General features: G+C 49.4%; 1 protein-coding gene across 1 annotated transcript; it reads right to left on the bottom strand.

Annotated features, from left to right (window-relative positions):
* Nucleotides 1-173: 173 nt before the first annotated feature.
* On the bottom strand, nucleotides 174-22,162 carry Ano9 (anoctamin 9). The gene is made up of 24 exons (XM_055606899.1): nucleotides 22,051-22,162; nucleotides 13,665-13,739; nucleotides 13,323-13,448; nucleotides 13,054-13,196; nucleotides 11,958-12,004; nucleotides 11,801-11,859; nucleotides 11,640-11,713; nucleotides 11,302-11,436; nucleotides 11,096-11,192; nucleotides 10,870-10,930; nucleotides 10,675-10,757; nucleotides 10,469-10,573; nucleotides 10,240-10,392; nucleotides 10,120-10,156; nucleotides 9,829-9,940; nucleotides 3,596-3,653; nucleotides 3,412-3,509; nucleotides 3,167-3,309; nucleotides 2,923-3,075; nucleotides 2,039-2,186; nucleotides 1,320-1,421; nucleotides 1,152-1,245; nucleotides 912-1,024; nucleotides 174-816 (listed from the first exon to the last, which is right to left on the bottom strand). Exons 1-24 carry the CDS (start codon nucleotides 22,054-22,056, stop codon nucleotides 789-791), a joined length of 2,250 nt encoding a protein of 749 aa, XP_055462874.1. The 5' UTR covers nucleotides 22,057-22,162; the 3' UTR covers nucleotides 174-788.
* Nucleotides 22,163-22,267: the final 105 nt, after the last annotated feature.

The following is a 22,267-nucleotide window of genomic DNA, read 5'->3' as shown; positions in this document are numbered from 1 at the left end:
CAAATCCGGATATTTGGAAGGCAGAACCGTCTTCAGTAAGCTGCCCCTCCCTTATTGAAGGCAAACCAGAGAAAAGCCAGGTGGCCCGAGGCTACCACACTTCATCCTTCCTCGGTCTAGCCCAGGGCAAAAATAATCCGTAGAAACTGGATCTACATCATGAGGCTCAGAAATGAATACACACAGGTTTATTGTGTTTGTAAAATGTTTTACCGGCTGTGGGGATCCAGGTTAATCCGGGAAAAGCCAGAAGTTAGTCCCTGACCTCCCACCAAGCAGGAGGCCACCAAGTGGGATCTGGGGCCCAGAAGCCAGGAGGTCCATGGAACTTGGGCTGGTTTTACTGCAGTTGGGATTTTATGAGCAGGCTGCCGTTGAATGGGCACTAGGGTCACTCAGGAATTTTAAGTCATGTCTGTGCCAGTCTGAACCCTAGGGCAGTTAGAGCACGCACAACAGGCACATTCACGCTGCTCATAAATACCCTAAATAACATGGAATCTCAAGGACCCCCACCCCTACATGTCCAAGAGCCTTCCGTGATTAACATACATACATGGGCTTCCTAGGATGCTCATAAATACCCAATATATTCAAGGTCATCCTGTGACCTTCATTCACTAACAGATATGTAGACCACCTAGGACCCTACATATACATGGACCATTTTACGGCCTCCCTCAACACACTCATACACATTGTATGGACAGGAGCAAGCTGTAGAGATGGGGACTCCTTCCTAGTCCAGGCGCCTGGCAACCAGCATTTCTCCACCTGCCCCAGGCTGTCTACACGTCTGTGCTCCTGGAATTGAAACTACAGAAAGGGTGGAGTTGGTACAGAGGTCAGAGGCCAGGCCTGTCCCCAGGCACAGACCTGCGCCCCAGCCAACTCAGCCTCTGCATCCCTACCACAGTTTCTCCCGAAGTGCCTGGTACTTTTCCTCCAGAACGTTGTTCTTCACTGACTGGGGCACGTCAGGCACAAACCACGCAGCAATGAGCTTGATGCACAAGGCGAAGTGCTGGGGGGTGGCCGGGAGGGAAAAGGCCCAGCAAGGTCAGTGGCTAAGAAGAACCTTCAGGGTACGGGGACTAGGAAAGAGCAGTAAGGAAGCTGCCATGCTCAGGCTCTCTCACAATTCTGCCCACCTCAAAGATGATGACAAAGGCCAGCCGGATAGCCAAAATGAACCAGAATGCCTTAGTGAAGCTGTAGTCGTTCTCATCCCGGTAGGCCCGGTACCTGGGGTAGGGGAGTACCTGAGGTCAGGAATCAGGAGTTTAGAGGGCATTTATGGGGGCCAAGAGGTTCCAAACCTGCACTCGGTCACATTTTCTTGGCCTTCCATCCTGCCGTGGTCCTTGAAGTTTTTGGTGTAGAAGACAGACAAGCTGTGGTTGACATAGCCCTGGAGGCAGCTGGAGAGAGACAAGTGTGGGGTTCGCATGGCCTGAGGCTCCTCCTGAAAAGTCACCTGTGTCTAGGAAGCACTAGAGGGAGGACACACCATGGAAAGCCTCCTCCATTTCCCTTTAGGAGAAAAGGCCTGCCATCTAAGCACAAGGCCACACCTGGGAGAGGGAAGAGAGGCTGAGGGGCCTGAGGGATGTCACCAACTGTCTTTCCGACCAAGCTGGAAAAATGCTCCTAGGGCTGGCCCAAAGAACCCCAGTCTGCAGGTGCAATGGGAGCTAGAAACATCTCTGCTCTGCCTCCCCACACCAGAAAGCAGGAAAGGGGTGTATGACTTCGCAGGAGAGGCAGTTAGGTTCTACCTGCTCATCACCAATGGTGCCTGGTACTCCCCTCCCCACCAAGGATGACTAGTCCATCAGCTAGTCCTGGGATCCAGCCAAGGAATGTTGACAGTGCAAGGCGTACTCAAGTCCCATCCTCAGTAAGTGCAACCCCAAAGGCACTGGCAGCTCCCAGGTGTACCTGGGAGAGACCCAGGTCTGGGATCCAAGGGCTTAGCTGCAAGGGCCAGATTCTCGGGGGTGGTGGAGGTGGGGAGCTTGATGGTTTAATGCCTTACTCATCTGTGAAGTTCTGGTACTTTCTGCACGGGCTATAGTAGTACTTGTAGACTATTCTGGGAATGAATTCAGAGGTGAAAGCGATGACCATTCCGTTGGTAATGACTGCCAGCACTCCGATGGTCTCCAGTATCTGCAGCCAGGTCCCTGAATGACAGCAGTGGAGTGAAGCAGCCAGTCCTGATTATTGGTAGTCTCCTGCCCTAAAATCTTGGAACCTGATTGGTCAAGGATCCTTGTTCAATCTCTGTTCATGGCTCCATTGTAGCCATGGGGGCCAAGTTATCTGCTAGGAAATCCCCAACTAAGACAGACATGGGACAGCTGCACCCTCCCCCATCCCCATCCCCAACTTCTTCCTAAAACTCTTCAACAGGTTGTTTATTTCCTGGAACCCACCCAAGAGAGATTTCCAAAACCCAGGCCAAGCCTGGGTTCTCCCTAGTGCTCCCCCCCCCAACACATGTAGCATCTGAACTGTCTGTTTCCCTGACATCTGTCATTCTCACTATGGAAAGTCAGGACAACTGAGGTCTAGGGTTCTCTGTTCTGCCATACCTTCCCTTCCGTGTGATCAGACTCCTGTTCTTCCATACCGTCCCCTTGGAGGCTGCAAGCTCTCCAGCCACATGCTGGAGGCTCATGGGAAAGCCTTGTCAGGTGCACTTTAGCCTGCCCTTTTCTAGGGATTGAGCTCGTGTGGCTCAGTTCCCATATTGGGGAAACCTAGGGAATGTCTCTGGAGTAAGGGACGGGGGCTCCAGCTATTACAAGTTGCTTCAAGGTGACCTGGCATGGGCTGGTGGAAAACCCAGGATTAGAAGTTGCTCTTCCTAGTGTCCCAGCTGCTCTCCTCCACTGAACAACTTGTGTGCCCTCTGACCTATGTCCTTAGCCTTTCTCGGAACCAGGCGTCGCTGTAGTCTGACCATCTTGATGGCGTCCAGGCGGATCTCCACAGCGTTGCTGATGAGTGCTAACAGTGGTGCCAGCGGGAAAGCAGCCACAAAGATGGTGGTGAAGCCATACTGGATCACTGCAAGGTGAAAACGTCAGCCCGGATCCAGTACAGCCACCCACTTTCACCCTGCACACCCACCCGATCCGCTCAGCCCACTCCAACGCACTCATCTCCATGAACTCATCAAACAGGCTGAAGGTGTTGACTGGATTCATGTGGTAGTTTCGGCGCCACTCCTCCAGTTCTGGGTCTCTGAACTCCTGATCATGTACCTTAGCACACATTAAGCGGCATTTATGGGCCAACAACCTGTGGGCACCGAGAATGTGTGGAGCATACAGAAAGACTGCAGGGCACTGGAGACGGGCACTGGGCACTGGGAGACTGGAGTGGGGTGGGAGGAGTCCTCACGGGCACAGGTATTCCATGCAGTTGCTCAGAGTTTGCTTGAGACCCATGATGATGGCCATCTGGATGAACAGGTCCATCATGCAGCCACTGAGATGGCACTGTGGGGTCAACGTGAAGGTCAGGGATGGCGCTCAAGGGAGGAGGGGCGCTCAAGAACAGGGCAGTGAGACCAGGACAGACTGACCTCCTCCAGCTTCCACAGGCCAGCCAGGCGCGTGGACTTCCCAGGGTGACCATTGATCCTAGGGAAAAAATCAAGGCCTGTGAGGCAGTTGGACAACACCCTGACTCCTGTGACCATGCGAAGGTAGAGTAGAAGGGTGGTGATTTGTATGAGAATACCTACCCCCGCCTCAGAGGTTCCTATATTTGAATATTTTGTCCTTAGTTGGTGGAATGGTTTGGGAAGGATTAGAAGGTTGTGGCTTTATTGGAAGAGATAAGTCATTAGGGTTGGGCTTTGAAGTTCCAAAAGACTCATACAGGATATGGGAAAGACATAGTCAAAATATATTGTATGAAAATTTTGTTCTTTTTTTTTTTTTTTTTTTCAGCAAAACAAAACACATGGGATTCCCAGTAACACACACTCTCTCTCTGCCTCATGGTTTTCGATCAAGTTGTGAGGGCTCTCAGTTGTTCCTTTACTGCACCATCACAAACTCTAACCCTCTGAAACTGTGAGCCAAATTAAGCACTTTCTTTTATAAGTTGCCTTGGTTTTTAGTGTTTTACCAGAGCGATAGAAAAGTAACTCAGACAGACAGATGGTGGTACCAGGGCTGGGCTACTGCTGAGAAAAGACCTGACTTCGCTGTTTTTGGAGAAATGTGGAAGACTTTAGCACTTCGGACTAGACACGTGGCTGAAAGCTGCGGAGGGGTGGAGCTCAATCTACCATGCTAGTCTTCCTAGGAGACGGGAAGACAGTAGCGCCGAGAGCCATATGAACTATGGAGGCCCAGCTCAAGAAGTTTCAGAACAACAACAACAACAACATGAACAACTGGGCTAGGCACAATTCTTGAGATATTTTGTCGGAAAAAAAAAGTGCTTTCTGCCCTTGTTCCAAGAATTTGCCTGAGACTAAATGAAAATATTGAACAAACTTCCTTGGTGGAAGAGATTTCAAGACAGCCTAATATTGGTTCTGTCACATAGTTATTAGCCATCACTCTTATGCAGGTCTACAATGAAAAAGAGCAAGCAGGGTAAAAAGAAATACAAAATATACATTTTAAAGAGGAAAAAAAAAGAGTACCAAGAAATTTAATGTTTGGAGTCAAGGCTTGCTCTGCAAGAGATAAAAAGATTGAAGAGAGGCCTCATCTGAAATGGAATAAAGGGAGAGGGAGCAAGAACCCACCCAGCTAAGCTTCCAACTTGTGGAAAGAAAAGGCGTAAGGAATTTTAAAAGGCAACAACAGCTGCATGGTGGTGCACACCTTCCAGCAGTTGGTAGGCAGAGGCAGGTGGATCTCTGTGAGTTCAAGTTCAAGGCCACCCTGGTCTACAGAGTGAGTTCCAGGACAGCCAGGGCTACACACTAAAAACCCCATCGTTGGGGGGTGGGGAGGCAACAATAAATCAAAGCTGCTATGAACGTGATTTAAAAGGTTCTAGGGTTCACCCCAAGTAGTAGTCAAATCTGTCTTGGCTTTAGGGTCATTGAAAGATACACACAGCAAGGGGCTGTGGAATCTAACTCTGCAGTTAAGAAGAGTCGCTGTGGCCAGGCATGTTGTGGGGGAATCCCTGCATGAAGAAAGCCCTGAGAGGCCAGTGCAGGACGCTGTGAAAATGAGGCCTAGGTTGTATTGGAGATGTTAGTGGTGCCAGAGCCATGGGAGATCTGTCAAGGAGAGCTACACACAGGGAGTGGACCCAGCCCAAGAGAGAAAAGTATGTTGCAGGCAACAAAGCTGGAAGGAGAGAAGCATCTAATCTCTTTGGCAGCAGATGTGAAGCGACAGGATTTGGAGTTGGCCCTGCTGGGTTTCAGGCTTCCTTTTGTCCAGTGTTTCTTCACTATGTCTCTATTCCTCCTTTTCATAACAGTAAATGTATACTTTGTGTCACTGTGTGTTGGAAGTATGCAATTTGCTTTTTATTTTACAGGAAGTTAAGATTACCTCGAGTCTCAGAAGACTATGAATTTCGGGTCTTTAAACAGCATTGAGACTGAAAGCCTAGGGAGACTTCTCAAGCTGGAGTAAATGCATCTGGCAATTTCATGTGGTTCTAGGATTGCGGGGGCCAGGGTTGTGAATATAGTGGTTTGAATGAGAGTGCCCCACCCTGGCTCATATGTTTGAATATTTGGTTCCCACTTGGTGGAACATTTGGGAAGGGAAGTCTGGTGCAGTTCCCAGTTCTCTCTTTCTCTCTCTCTCTCTCTCTCTCTCTCTCTCTCTCTCTCTCCCTCATGGTTGTGGCTCAAGGTGTGAGCTCTAAGCTGTTTCTTCACTCTGCCCCATGGACTCTAACCTTCTAAAACCTTAGGCCAAATTAAATGATTTCTTATTTTATTTTTATTATTTATTTAGTTTGGTTTTTCAAGACAGGATTTCTCTGTGTAACAGCTCTGGCTGTCCTGGAACTCATTCCATAGACCAGGCTGGCCTCAAACTCAGAGATCCACCTGCCTCTGCCTCCTGAGTGCTAGGATTAAAGGTGTTCCCCACCACTGCCTGAAAAATCCTTTATTTTATAAATTGCCTTGGTCAGCTGTGCAAAGTGGCACAGGCCTTTAATCCCAGGGAGGCAGAGGCAAGTGGATCTCTGTGAGTGTGAGGCCAGCCTGGTCTACAAAGTGAGTCCAGGACAGCCAAGGGTACAGAGAACTCCTGTCTTGAAAAACAAGAAAGAAAGAAAGAAAGAAAGAAAGAAAGAAAGAAAGAAAGAAAGAAAGAAAGAAAGAAAGAAAGAAAGAGAGAGAAAGGAGGGAGGGAGGGAGGGAGGGAGGGAGGGAGGGAGGGAGGGAAAGAAGGAAAGAAGGAAGGAAAGAAAGAAATGGCAGGAGAAGACGAAACCAGAAGCACCCTACTCTAGGCACACACAGGCTCAGCCTGACAGAAGCACCTTCTTAGACTCAGATGCATCCAGACAAGGTCTGTTGAGCATGGCCTCAGTTTCTTCCCATAGAAATGGCTCATAGCATCATTTTGTGTTTAAAAGCATCTGCTCTCAAGTCATCTGTGGTGTCTCACCTCCAATACTAGCACTTAAAGGCTGAAGCGGGGGGTGGGGGGGGTGAATGAGAATACGAAGAACTTATCTCAGAACAAGCAATCAAAACACCAGCCATTGCTCACACATGCAATCCCAAAACTTGGGTCGTTCTTGGCCACATAGAAGTTTGAGGCAAGCCTATTTCAAAACAACAATAAGGTCATTTGCTTTCCACAACATGATAAAAACTGTAAACAGTTCTAAACCAAGGAGTCCGTGTTCAACAGTGAAATCCTAAAATCATTTTTATTAAGGTTCATGGTGGCTATTACTTAACATAGCGCTGGAATTACTTATTACTAGGCAAAAGAAATTTAGAGCACACTGGTATGAATCTGCAAAGGAAAAAGTACAATTTGGGAAATCAAAATAACCAACTGAAGAACGTGGCAGGCCAATCAGCTGACAACACTGAGAGCTATGTAAAGTCATATCGGGCTGCACTGGCCTTCCTTTATTCAGGCAAATCACTAGAAGCTGTGTGTGTGTGTGTGGTGGCACAGACCTCTAATCTCAGCACTTGAGAGGCAGAGAAGGAGGAGAAGGAGGAGGAGGAAAGAAGAAGAAGAGACTACGAAAAGAAGGAAACCAAACTACTGGGAAGTGGGGCCTGAGAATATATCCGTCATAGCCAGGGTTAATGACAGGACCTGTTGGCCTGGCACTCAACACAATGAAGCAAGAAGATTAAGAACGGTGAAGTACATTTACACAATGGAATACTACTCAGCAATTAAAAACAAAGAAATCATGAAATTTGCAGGCAAATGGTGGGATCTAGAAAAGATCATCCTGAGTGAGGTATCCCAGAAGCACAAAGACACACATGGTATATACTCACTTATAGGTGGATATTAGACATATAATATAGGATAATCATGCTAAAATCTGTACACCTAAGGAAGCTAAGCAAGAAGGAGGACCCTGGGTAACATGCTTAACCTTCATTCAGAAAGGCAGATGAGATGGACATCAGAAGAGGGAGAAAACAGGGAACAGGACAGGAGCCTATCACAGAAGGCCTCTGAAAGACTTCACCCAGCAGGGTATCAAAACATATGCTGAGATGCATAGCCAAACTTTGGGCAGAGTGCAGGGAATCTTATGAAAGAAGGGGGAGATTGAAAGACCTGGAGGGAACAGGAGCTCCACAAAGGGAGAAACAGAACCAAAAAATCTGGGCCTAGGGGTCTTTTCTGAGACAGATACTCCAAACAAGGGCCATGCATGGAGATAACCTAGAACCCCTGCACAGAAGTAGCCCAAGGCAGCTCAGGATCCAAGAGGGTTCCCCAATAATAGGACTAGGGACCATCTCTGACATGAATTCGGTGGCTGGCTCTTGGATCACCTCCACCTGAGGGGGGAGCAGACTTGCCAGGCCACAGAGGAAGACAAAGAAGCCTGTCTTGAAAAGACCTGATAGACTATGGTCAGATGGAAGGGGAGGAGGACCTCCCCTATCATTGGACTGGGGGAGGGGCATAGGAGAAGAAGAGGGAAGGAGGGTGGGATTAGGAAGGGATGGGGGAGGGGCTACAGCTGGGATACAAAGTGAATAACTGTAATTAATAAAGTAAAAAAGTAAAAAAAATAAAATGGTGAAAATTTGTCTTAAAGGGGAGGAGGGTACTGGAGAGATGGCTCAGCAGTTAAGAGCACTGACTGCTCTTCTAGAGGATGTGGGTACAATTCCCAGCACCCACATTGCAGCTCACAACTGTCTGTCTGTGACTCCAAGATCTGACACCCTCACAAAGGCATGCATGCAAGCAAATTACCAACGCACATAAAATAAGAATAAATTGTACACACACACACACACACACACACACACACAAAGACTCTCTTAAACACTTTTTTTTAAGAGAAAGAGAAGGAAACAACCAGAATGAGATAAAATTTACAAGAAATCTACAGGACCTTCACGAAGATAGCTTCATCCCTATATGAAGATAGATATACCCTGTCAAAGAGCATAAAGAGTTGAATAGAAAAGAAAAACTGTTCTTTACTGAGAGGATTCAGGTTTGACCTGAGCAGGCAGATAACAGGGACAAAATGCCGGGAATGAACCTCAAGGTCATTGCCATATCTTTGAACATACTGGGAGGCTTGGTGGGGAGGCAGGGTTGGTGGGAAGTTTGTGATTGACGGATGATGTTTAAATGTCTAAAAAAAAAAAAAAATTAAGCACTACACAGAGCAGCAATTATTCTCTTCAGAGAAAACAAAAAGGTGCACATCGAATGCACCAAGAGTGGTTCATTTCAATCAGGAAAGTGAGGGGATTTTCATGTAGCTTCCTCATGAAGCACAGCACCCCGAAAAAGGTGTGTAGAATATGGGATGCTAGGCAGAGACACCTGGATGTTTCCATGTAAAAAGTAAGCCTGATTACTGACATGGCAAAACCACCTGAGTGTAGGTACCTGCGTGCAGATAAACACATACAAACAAGAAGACCCACCAGGCTGTCCTGTTTCTCCTGTGGAGCCTAGGGTCACCAGAAGTGTTGCTCTGTATTGAGTGTCTAAGTATTCTGGGCATGAAGTATTTTTTTAAATTAAAAGAACAGATCTGACCACTCATTTAAAAAAAAAACAAAACAAAACATGGAATACATGGAATGTGTCACAAATTTGCATGCTAGTCTTCCCTGTATCGTTCCATTTTAGCGTAAGAGCTGTCAAAGCAAGCACTTTTTTTTTTTTTTTTAAACTCAGGGTCTTATGTAGCCCAGTCTGACTGAAAACTCAATCCCGCTTCCAATTATTGAGTCCTAAAATTACAAGAGTATGCCACCACAGCTAGCTTAACGTGGTTCTAGAGGTCGAACATAGGGCTTTATGTATGGTACAAACGTACTTCAACAACTCCAGCCTCAAGATCTGGCCACTTCTGTTTATTTTTATTAATTTTTGTATTTATTTACTTTTTTTTTTTTTGAGATGGTCTCTCTGTTTAGTCTTGGCTATCCTGGAGCTCCATATGTAGACCAGACTGGCCTGAAACTCACAGAGATCCACCTGCTTCTGCCTCCTGAATGCTGGGATTAAAGGTATGTGCCACCATGCCTGACTAAGATCCGGCCACTTTTAAAGGCAAGAAACTAGGCAAGAGGGCTGAGACTGAAGGATCTGGGGGCTGGGGTGGAGCTCGGGCACGTGGGGCAGGAGAGCATACCTGCCCAGAATGAAGGCGATGTAGATGAGAGAGGAAAAGTGGGCGAAGAACTGCAGGGTGAAAAACTTGACAGTGAACTTGCGCTCTCGATCTGAAAAGGTCCTGAGATCCTCTGGAATGAGACATAGCCATCCTGTCTTTCCCTTGACAAATGGGACAGAATGACCGACACCCCTCAAGTGAGAGGTCCCAGAAGAGCCAGAAACCCCCCACCCCATGTCCGATCACAGCTCTATGACTCTCAGCCCTGAGTCCTCCCCAGTTCCCAGGGAGAGGCTGGTGTCTTCTCACCAAAGTTACAAAGCTTCAGGGCTACATATTTGTTGACCTGGGGGAAGAAGGAAGCAAGTGAGATCTACCTTCAATGGCGCACATCCCACACACACAGGGCTTTCTCTGCATGACCCCTACCTTAGTCATGATGACAATGATTACGTAATGTACCACGGCCCCAGTCACCACCACAACAGTGGTCACCTGCTGCTCCAGGAAGCTGCTGAAGAGGGCAGCGGCCATCACACGGTAGACAACCAGCACGTGGGCCATGCCAATCATGAAACAGATCTACAAAGGGTTGAGGGGAGGCATGAAGAGTAGGGGTAGCTGGGCCTCCAGCCCTTACCACAGCTCCCAGAAGTACCATGAACAGGGACAGGATCAGGATAATGGTGCTGCCCAGGTAGGAATGATGATGTTTCTTCAGCTTGTAGTCTGGACAGTTAATGAGCTCAAGGGCCATCTCTTCCTAGGGAGGTCACCAGAGGCACATCAGACACAAGGATACAGGTATGGACCATGTGGTACACTGGAAGCAAGCAACCTTGATAGTGCTGGCCCTGGCCTTACCTCTTCCTCATCCCATCCGTACAGGGCCCAGTGCAGGACCACACGAGCACGCTTCCGCTTCCAGATCTCCAGGAACACTGTGGCTGCAGTCAGCACAGGGAAGTGTCACAAGCACACCCAGGGTGAGCCAGGGTAGCCAAAGAGCTCTGATTGGCTGGCCCCAGGGTCCTGCAGGGATACCCAGCAGCAACTCACCCCACAGAGCCATGAAGATGGCAAACACCACAGTGCCGTCATTGTCAAAGAGGTGAGTGAGCTGGGAAGAAGAGCAGAAGGGCTGAGGCTCCTACCCATGTCCCTTAGTGAGGAAGGGAGAGCCTGGCTCTTCAGGGCATCCAGGTGCCTTATCTTCCCCACTTCTAGATGAACATACTGTGCCAACCCTTGCCTAAGTCCTGGAAGGACTCCAGTAGCATCAAACCTTCGAAAAAGCGCACATCTCTGAGAGCCGCTGGTATCTACGATTGTGGTCACCAAGAGGGCACAGGAAGGTGTCATTGGCCTTACAGATCTCTTTGCTGTGAGTGTAGAGACAAGACTGGTGATTTTCAGATGCCAGGGTCCCTCCAGGCTCCCACCTCCATTCCTGGCCCACAGTGAGATTGCAGGCCTCAGGCCCCGACCCACCTGATCTGGCTGGAATTAAACAGGGCAAAGCCACTCAGAAAGATGATGAGGCCCACCACAGCAGCAGGTGTCAGCATGTAGGTGTACCAGCCAAGCCAGGCGAAATACAGAGCCACCTTCTCACCAAAGTAGTTCCTGTGGGAAAGCTTCCCCATCAAGGCCACCCTCCCCAGGGGCCTCAGTACCTGGATAGGGTATGGACACGTGAGGAGGGGATAGGAGGGAGGGTACTGCTAGCATCAGGGTAAGTGGGGGCTGGATTTGCTGGGTCACAGGGTAGCTGTTTTGAGCACAGATGTGTCTGTGACCCACAGGTGAGCTGCCTGGTGTGGTATTACCTGATGTCATCGATTGGCTGTGGCCGGAATATGTTTCTCCATTGAGCCCAATTTCCCTTCAGGTTATTTTCCCTCTGTGTCCGGGAGACAGGCGATGAGAAATTGGCTTTCTACTTCAGGTTCCCACCCTCAGGCCCATTCTGAGCTGGTCTACCCCTCACCTTGTGCAGAGGAAACATGGTCTCAAAAACCCCGTCCTTCACCAGATCCTCAAAGGTGTCTAGGGGTTACAGGGAGCCCCAGTCAGAGAGCAACAGAGGGTAGGAGAATCCAGCCCACAGCAGCACCCTCCTCGGCCACCTGCCCTTCTGTGCTCACCGCCAGGTTTCATCTTGCTGTTCACGACAAAGCTCACAATTCGGATTCTGAAACCCAAGAATCTAAAGATTAGAATGGTCCCATGAGAGCCAAGTGGACCCTTCCCCTTAAGGCCCTGTTCTCCACACAGCCAGGCCCTCTCTGTTCTAGAAGAGACACCCCACCAATACTGGACAGAACCCAGAGTCCATAAATCACCCTGAAAAAGCCTACTCTGGTCAGGCTTGCCTGGCCTCCAAAATGGAGTTCAGTCTTCTCAACCTTCCACATCTCTCCTGGATGCAGAGACAAGAGCCCCCACCTCTGACCACAGTCCCCCTGTGTCACATGCTGAGTGTTAACACGCACAAACCTTCCTACATGGCTGTGAATCATTCTGCTTGTAGAAACTGATGTTCAGAAGTTAGGGTAACTTAACCGAAGCTATATAGGCATTTGCAGAGCCATACTGAGATACACCTTAAATGCCTGAGCTGGTCACCTTGTGAACAAACATATGGAAATTCCCCAACAAGTCTGTCTTTCTTCGCCGCCATCAAGGTGCTTCTACTCTTCTGATTTCACCTCATTCCTCCCAAATCCAAAAATTCTGTGTTGGCAGGACTCTTGCCTGGTACCAAACTCCCTTTGCCACAGTCAACTAGCCAAGCCCCCAAATAGCATTTCCTGGAACTGGATAGGTGACACAGAAGGAACAGAAGGAGGTTCATGAGTGTTTTTGGAGGCTCCTCCTGTCTCATATTGAGGACCAAATGTCCAGAGAGAGGATTTTGAGCTGGTAAGAAGGGATCTATGGGAGATAAAGACCTCAGAGTCCGGAAGGAGTGACTGATCACTCCACTGCTGACTTTGATTCTGGATCTCCAAGAAAACTGTGATAAAGGGTTCTCATAAGCTGTCAAGGAGTGAGCTGTCATTATTACTATTACAAAATGGAAACTGGGGCCCAGGGCCCTGCTCAGAGTGGGATGCGATCGCCTGTGACATGTGCACTGAGACTGTGAAGCTGGGCTCCTACCTCAGGCGGGATCTGGCCCTTGTTCTGCCTGTTCACGGGGCAAGGGTTCTTCTGGTCTAGCTCAGGATACATCCTCACCTTGTGGTAGCTAGGTCAGAATTCATCTGGTTCAGCTTGACTCTGGGGCCAGGATCTTCAGACTTCATGAGAGTCCAGTACAGGTCAATGATTCTACTGTCAGCTCGGATTCCAAAGAACACCTTCTTCTGGTCCTTTATCATCTTGGGAGCCACAGAGGAACCAACTCATCCACAGCCACTATCCTGCCCCTGCTCCTGGGGTATATGACATGGCATTCCTCACAACTCTCTGGCCCATGACTTGGCCCTTGATGCAAACCAGCCCACCTTGAAGTGGAAGCCCTTGCTCCTGAGTTTCTCCAGAAACCGCTGTTGCCTCTGATACTGCTTCTGGTTTTTCTGGGTCTTGATATCAGCCACTAGGATACAGTCCCATTGATCAGAGTCCTCAAGCTGGAGGAATAAGGTACAGGGTAGAAACAGAACCCTGGATACAAGACAGAAGGAGATATAGATCTGGAACCCAGCACAAGACACAGGATGGGAGAAGGTGTGAGAGGAACCCAGCATAAAACATGGGATATGGGAGGAGGTATAGGACCATCACCAAGCATGAGAGTAGATGAAGGGGTAGGTGAAGCCAAGCCTGGGCGGTCTGAGCAGACCCACCTTACACGTGCCCATTTCCACCAGTGGCAAGCGGTCTCCTTCTGACCCCACCAAGATCTGGAGCCTCTGACCACCCTGGGGGACAGAGAAAAACGGAAAGATGAGCATGTAAGCCCCGAACAAACCTCTTCCTACATTCTCTGATCAGGTACACAGGCACTCAAGAGAGTAAGATCCATGCCAAGCTGGAGACTGAAACCAGATGGCAGATGGCAAATCAGCAAGACCTGGTGGAGGTGAGTCTGAGGGTGTCACAAGGTAGCAGAAGGTGGCAGGTGCAACACAAGCAGAGCACAGTCTGTGTAGAACACCAAGGAGTTCCTTCAGGGCTTTAAGGAAAGGTACACATCCCCATTCCTCCATGGCAGACAGACGGTGGCCCACAAGGATGTTGTTGAAAGGAGCCCCAGTGAGCACTTGATGGGTGAAAAAAAATGGCAACCTCAGGAAGACCAAGGAGGCACAGGTCAGAGGGCTAGAAGAAACCAGCTACACACATTTCAAGAGTCTGAAGATGCCAAATCTGGGGACATTGAGGATGAACTCGTGTACTGATGGTGGTTCACACAAACTTGGGGAGCATTTTGCACTAGATAGTGTGGCCAGGCCACCCTTGAGGACATAGACAAGAAACTCAGGACAGACACATTCCCCATCGCCGAGAGCCACAAGCGGAATCTGAAGGAGTTGAGGTTTTTTTTCTGACTTGTTGGCTATAGGACCACAGTAAGGACTCCAGATCTTCTGGGAGATGGCCGTCTATCTGCCCACGGTGGGGGCTGTATCCAGTGACTAGAGAAAGCTGTGGGCGTGAGGAGAAACATAGTGGGCACCTGTATCACCCCGATCCTGGTGAGGAAGGTTGTGGTTGCCCCTGATATGCCTGGGGATCAGGGATGCGCAGCAGGGTGTGGGGGTGAGGGGTGGTCCCCCTGCCTGAAGCCTGCAGTCCATTCCACTGTCAGTCCTCAGAGAAGCTCAGAGGGTCATGTGAAGAGTCCGGGAGTCATGTCACCAGGACAAGGGGAAGAGAGATCTTAAGAGGAAGCTAAGAAAATGGTGACTAAAAGCCACACAGGATCCTGAGTGACCGGAGTAGGAAAAGACACAAGCGTGTATGGCTGAAGTGCCGGGCAGCACAAGGCCCTTCTGGGACATAGCCCTGGGTAGCTAGTGGATGGCTGGGGACACCAGAATGACCTTATGAATCGCAAACAAACTTGTTCTTAAGAAAACGAACCTTAGGAATCTACATCACGCATGATATCTCTTTTTGAAACGTGCATAGGATAGGTGTTTTACCTGCATGTAAGTCTGTGTACTGTATGTCTGCCTGGTGCCCATGGAGACCGGAAGAGAACACCAGATCTGCTGGAACTGGGTAGGTGACACAGAAGGACCAGAGGGGTTACAGATTTTTGTGAGCTACCACGTGGGTGCTGGGAATTGAACCAGGGTTCTCTGGAAGAGTACCCAGTACTCTTAACCACTAAGCCATCTCTCTAGTCCCTACCACAATATACATACAAGGCAAGTCCAGGACAGCCAAGGCTACACAGAGAAACCCTATCTCGAAACAAGAAAGCAATTGACAAGTAAAACTCTGTTCTTAATTTTTATTTATTTTGTGTATATGGGTGTTTGGCCTGCAAGTATGTCTGTGTAAAATGTGAAACACCACTGCACACAGAGGCCAGCAGAGGTGTTGTGTCCTCTGGAACTGAAGTTACAGAAGTTTGTAAGCTTCTATGTGGGTGCTGGGAACCAAACCCAGACCCTCTGGAAGAACAGCCAGAGCTCTTAACCACTGAGCCATCTCTCCAACCTGCTTCTTTCTTTCCTTCTTTCCTTCTTTCCTTCTTTCCTTCTTTCCTTCTTTCCTTCTTTCCTTCCTTCCTTCCTTCCTTCCTTCCTTCCCTTCCCTTCCCTTCCCTTCCTTTCTTTTCTTTTCTGATTTATTTTTTTCCGTGCAAGGGTGTCAGATCCTATGGAACTGGAATTCAGACTGTTGTGAGCTGCCATGTGGTGCAGGGACATAAACTCTAGTCCTTTAAAGGAGCAGGAAGTGCTCTTAACCACTGAACCATCTCTCCAACCCATGCTTCTGCTTCTTCTTCTTCTTCTTCTTCTTCTTCTTCTTCTTCTTCTTCTTCTTCTTCTTCTTCTTCTTCTTCTTCTAATCCTCCTCCTCCTCCTTCTCCTCCTCCTCCTCTTTTGAGACAAGGTTTCTCTGTGTGTAGCCCTGGGTGTCCTAAACTCTATTTGTGGACCAGGATGGCCTCAAACTCACAGAAATCTACCTGCCTCTGCCTCCCGAGTTCTGGGATTACAGGCATGTGCCACCATGACCGGCACTTTTTTCTTGTTTTTGAGACAGGGTTTCACTACGTAGCGCCAGCTAGCTTAAAACAATGTAAAACAGCCTGGCTTTGAACTCAAGAGAGATCCATCTGCGAGTTCTGGGATTAAAAGTGTATGCCACCACATCTGGCCCCATTTTGGTTTTATATTTTATTTATTTTTATTTTACAGAATGTTTTGCCTTCGTCTATGTCTGTTTGCCATGTGTGTGCCTGGTCCCTGTGGAAGTCAGATGAGGGCATCAGATCCTCTGGAACAGGATCTGATGTAGTTGTGAGCTACTGTGTGGGTGCTGGGACTCAAACCCAGATTCTCTGCAATTGTTTTATTTTTTTAAGTAGGGTTTCACGTAGCCCATGCTGATTTAACTTCACTATGTAGCCAAGGACGACCATCAACTGCTAATCCTCATGTCTCTACCTCCCCAGCCCTAGAGTTACCTACAGATATTACATAGTTTATGCTTAGTGATTGAACTCAGGTTTTCATGTGTGCTAGGCAAACTTTCTACTAATTGAAACATGTACCCAAGCCAGTTTGCTTGTTTGTTTGTGAGTTTTTGACCCAAGGTCCCAGGCAATCCAGACCTTAAACTGGTTAGAAGGGGAGGGTGACCTTAAATTTCTGATCGCCCTGCCCTGCCTTCTGAATGCTGGGATTACAGGCATGGGACGCTAGGCCTGGGATTTTGTTTGTTTGGTTGGTTGGTTGGTTTTTTGAGACAGGGTTTCTCTGTGTAGACTTGGCTGTCCTGGACTTCTTTTGTAGACCAGACCAGCCTCCAACTCACAGAGATCTGTCTGCCTCTCCACCCCCCGACACACACACCCAGAGTACTGGGATTAAAGACGTGTGCCATTGAGTCGGGCTTGTTTGTTTTTCTTAAATGGGATCTTAATATAGATCCTAGACCTGCTCGGATTTTTCTTCTTCCTACCTCAGCCTCCAAGTAGAGTAGTACATTCTTAGGAATACTCACAGATGGGGTAAAATGGCATTACCAAAGGAGGAAACAGAGTTGGGGCAATGGGTGCTGTGGTCTCTGTCTCAGTGGGTGCTGGGCATTGGGTTCTTGGGATTTCATTTACTCTCAACAAACAAGATGCCTGTAGACTGAAGTTAAGTGGCAGTCAGGGCTTCTTTCCTGAGAGTGTGAACTGTAGGAAACAGGGAGGGAGAACCTGGGAGGTGGGGGCTGCCAGGCAGGTTGGAGCAGATTGCACTTTCCCAAACCCGAAGGAGTAAAGGCCAAGGGAGGGGTTGAATGGCCAGATGCACTGGCTAAGGAGACAGCATTTGGTAGATGCTAAGGATGTTGGTTTTGTAATGCACGATGTATCCGTTGGCTGTACGTGCATGGGGTGACAGCGTCTCAGCCATGTCCCTAGAAGCAAGGGAGGGGTCAATGGAAGGAGTCCAGAGTGGCAAGGACCTTGTGGCTCCATGGTGCCAGAAGCAGATACACTGGAGACTATGTCCTTCCAGATACCGAAGCCAAATGAAGCTGTTTCTCTTCAGCAGCTTGGGATGCTGTTCTCGTAGCCCATGACCCGCTCAACCTGAGTCTTGCTTAGCCCAGTATCAATTTCAATGCTCATTCTCAGTGGCTCCTGCCTCTGCCCTCACACTGCATCTTGCCATCCCTGAGGTCACCCCAATGCCAGGTCTGGCTCCTGCTTCCCCTGTACCACAAACCTATAATCTCTCCCCTTCCCAAACACATTCCTCCCTCCTCCTCCAGAGAGTCTTATCAACTGTTCCAACAGGCCGGCCAAAATGCTGCCAGGTGAAAATACAGGCCACTCAATCATGTAGGAATTTCAGATAGACAAACAGGCTTTGTTATGGGCATGGTGGCATATGCCAGCAATTCAGAGGGTTGTGAATTTGTGGCCTGATGTACATAGCAAGTACGAGGCTAGCTTAGTCTACATAGCAAGACCTTATCTCAAAGCAAAGCAAAACAAAACACAATTAGGATTTTTTGTTTTGTTTTGTTTTTTGTTTTGTTTTGTTTGTTTGACCTATTGTTTAGGTATGAGTATATCCCAATGCTGCCTGGGTATATTTATACTAAGAAAAAAGAAGTTATCTGAAATTCAATTTAGCCTAGGGTGTTTTGTTTTGTTTTGTTTTGTTTGTCTGTCTTGCTGCTGAATCCACACCCTACCCCAGCCCCGTGAGTGTGCACACTCACATTCACACATACCCAAGGAGCTCCTGGTTCAAGGATGGGCAGACGCTGCCCCTGCCTGCATCTCCATCTGGCTGCTGGGAGGAGTCCAGGCCTCAGGACTTCATCTTCCTGTCCTGTGTGTACCCTGTGTGCTACACTTCTTCCTCCACCTGGGCTCCCAGAGGAGCCTTTCTGTTTGCTCCTACCCTCCCCACTCTGACATCTCCCAGACCCCTGGGCTCCCTTGGCTTTTCCCATCCACTGCCCACAGACACATGTACCCAGGTTATTATGGGAAGGGACGGAAACTTCCCCAGGAGAGAAACCCATACTCAGAGCTGCAATACAGGGTGAGCACCTGTGTCTCAACTTGGGAAGAAGGTGACATCCCAACAAACAGGATAGGTATCAAGGGGACCCTTGTGTCCCTGGCACCCAGCCTAGTCACCAACCCACCACAAGGGAGGAATTGGTGAGTGGTTGACTTTGGACCTGGGTAGATGTCTTCTCATGCCTCCCCTTTTTCATAAGCCACAATCATCAGCATGGGCCCAAAGCATTAAAATGTATAGAAGAAATTACAATAGAGACAAGGCCTAGGACAGAACCAGGAACCTGTAGGACTCTGGAATACAACTTGAGGGGGATCCCGGGAAGAAGAGACCATCCACGAAGTATGCTTGGGCTAGGAGGCTGTCTCTAGCTAGCCCAAAAATTGTACTGGGAAGCCCCTTCCCACTAGGAATGTGTGCAACCGCCAGGCACGGCGGTGTACATCTGTAATCCCAGCACTTGGAGAGGCAGAGGCAGGCAGATCTCTGTGAGTTCTAGGTCTACAAAGTGAGTCCAGGACAGCCAAGGCTACACAGAGAAACACTACTGCAAAAAAATAAATAAATAAAATAAATAAGAAGAGAGAGGAATGTGTGCATCTTTGGAACAGTTACCTGGAGCCTCATGGGCAGAGGATGTCACCTGAGCCAGTGTAGACTGAAGCCACTCTGAGAAGGACCACTATTTATAGATCCACGACAAAGCTACACACACACACACACACACACACACACACCTGCGAGCTGCACCAGCTTTTAGCTGCTACCATAGCACAGGACAGTAGCCAATCTATCAGCTAGCCCAGAGATCCCCTAGAGAGCTCTGGTTCCATCGTTCCCAGCCTATAGCACGACAGGTCCAACCATTAAGTTCTGCATTCATGTACCAGGGCTCACCGACCACCCATCCACAGCCACAGCACCCAGCCATCAAGGACCAGTGCATACAGGGCCACATCTTGCTGATCCCAATGGATGATGATACCCATGAGCATCTAGCTCAGCGTTGCCCTTGAGACATTCACGGTGGGACGAGCTCGTGATAGAACATTCAAACCCCCTGGGTTCCACCTGCGAGGAGCTATGTGGACTCCTGAAACTCCATGATACCCAGGATAGGAACAAGGCTGAACCCACACACTCAGATAGGGCCTTTGACCCACAGTTTCAACCTTGCCATATTCAGTCAGACTTGGGCTCAAGTACAGGCAGACAAGATACCCTGGCTGTGATGTGATCAGCCCCTCAGAGACTCGATTTCTTCACCTATCGACTGGAAGGATATCACCTCTGCAACAACAACAACAAATCACCCTGACAATATCCCCAGGCAGGAAAAGATGAAGGAAATCACACACACTCAGCCACTAAGGTTCCTGCATTTCCCCTGGTCCTTTCCACCCCTAGTCTTACAGGCCATACACAGTGGTCTAGGGCTCAGGGTTCAGGGCTCAGCTGGGGGCCCCTACCTCCTCATTATGGACACAAGCCACCCCTCCAGTGGGTGGGACACCATAGCACCTAAGGAATCCTCCCTCCTGAAGGTCAGGAATACAGGGCGAAAGAGCTGGGCAGTCCTGCTCCCTAGGGTCCACCTCCTAGTCAACTTCCTGGTCAGTGTAGGCAGAAGAGACAGTTGTGTATACAGCTCCACCCATCTCCAAACCAAGCCCGAACTCTGGGTACACAGTACCCATGCATGAACACATGTGGCCCTCACCTCCCACACCATTTGTGACCCACCTTGTTCTAAGACGATGTTTACCTCCCTTGCTAGTGCTCTGAGGCCTGCAACACTCGTCACTTTCCTTGTCCCCAAGGGGATCCATCTGCTCCAACACAGAGGCCACCTCTGCTGCCTCAGGCTCTGCCCTCCCAAGCCCACTGCCTTCTGACCACCATCTGTGCTTCCTCTGTTTCCTAGGAACTCCCGAGGCCGATGTCTCTCCCTGCATCTCTCCTTGCAGTGGTCTGCAGTCCCCTGTCTCCCAGCAGTCCGTCCTTTTGTGTGCCTGCCCGTATTCATCCCCAGACACTGAACTGGCAATTCAGTCTGTATTCTCAGTGCCTCTGAGCCCTGGAGGGTGGTGCACGAGGTTAGCGCACATAGGGACTGGAGTCATGTCTACCTGGTGGGAGAGGTGGTCCCAACCTTTACCTCATAGGGCAAGAGATAAACAAGGAGGGGTGGGGAGCTGGGACAGCATTTCTGGGAGAGTGAAATGTGTGTGAGTCAGTCCTGAGAGGCAGGCTGCACTTAGAGTTTTTACTCAGTTCTCAACCCCTTCAGAGGACTCAAGCAACTCAGCCCTGGACCAGTGAGATAAAGGCACCTGCCAACAAGCCTCAGTTTGATCCCAGGACCACATGGTCAAAGGAGAGAACTGACTCCAAAAAGGTTGTCCCCTGACCATCCTCATGCTTGTCCTGACAGGACTCAGTCCTCAGCACCCCTGGAAACTTGGTAGTCACTACTCTGGGTGACTCAGTCTTCAGCACTTCAACTTTGCGGGAGTATAAAGGGCAAGGACAAAGCCACCAGGTGAGGCTAGAGGTTCACAGAAGCCAGATCAAGGCCAGTTTCTTGGACTTCAACAAAAGCAATGGAGAGCCATGGAAGAAATTTAAACAGTGGAGGACGGGAAGGCTCAGATCCAACCAGGAGTTGCGACCAACAAGTCCTCGGAGTAGCTAAACTTTAAGTCCTAAGTGCCCATGCCCTCCCTTTATGCGACCAGCTTGGGGAAGAGGATGGCAAAGGGATATTGGGGCCAACTAAGCGTGTCTGTGTGCTGGCCTGGGCAGTCAGCTCCCAAAGCTGGGTCTGGAAGGCCTGGTGAGAGGACTGAGTAAAAGCAGAGGGAGCGGCCACCCACACAGCCCATACCTGCAGGCCTGGTGCCTGAGTGGGAAGTTGGTTTCACTCTCTACCTCACCCTTGCCTCCTCCCTTAGGGATGTCAGTACTGGGCTCTGCCCTGGGTCACCATCTTTGTTGACAAAGGGGGAGATGATGCTTTCCAAAAAGTAACACCGCCACATACACCCCCAACACACACACATCTTACCTTCTGGTTTACATCTAGGCTCTAAGTCCAGGATTAGAGCTGCCCGATGCCTGGAGCAGGATCCAGAAATCGTGGCACACAGCTGCGCAGGCCAGTCTAACCTGATGCCCATAGTCATGCCCCCCACCCCCACCCCAGTGCAAGTCACAGGTCTGGGGGTTCTGCCATAGCACCTCTGTCCTCACCTTGCACAGATGACTCTGACAGAAGAGCTCTAAGTCACACACATGTATAGGAGCCCAGTCCTGGGGCTTCCAGAATTCGAGGACAGGACCAGAAAACTACTTCATGTGTGGTGCCTCATCCTTAGCCTGCCTGTAAGTACTGATCCAACTCTTCCCACACTCTCACTGAATGGCAGGTTGTTGGGAACCGCCTGCCACCAAACCTTCCAGGGAGGGGTAGCAGCAGTAGAGGCTGCAGGCATGTGCCTTCAGAATCCGGGCTCACCTGCATGCTGGTGGCTGGTCCTGAGTCAACGTGGGGCTCTGGATGCTCGCAGGTAGGAGAGTGGCGGACCAGGCTGCCAGCTTGTTACCTGACTTCCGTGTGTGATTTGCCCCGCCCTCTCCTCTGACAGCTTGCCCAAGTGTTCTGGGGAGGAGCCAGCAACAAGCCCGCCAAGAAAATCTCTCCCAGTGTCCAGCAACCCCAACATCTTCCTTTC

Source organism: Psammomys obesus, unplaced genomic scaffold (assembly GCF_907164565.1).
Source record: "Psammomys obesus unplaced genomic scaffold, mPsaObe1.curated_primary_1811, whole genome shotgun sequence".
Taxonomy (NCBI): Eukaryota; Metazoa; Chordata; class Mammalia; order Rodentia; family Muridae; genus Psammomys; species Psammomys obesus.
The sequence above is the reverse complement of the archived record's forward strand: the minus strand, read 5'-3'. Positions and strand labels throughout refer to the sequence as shown.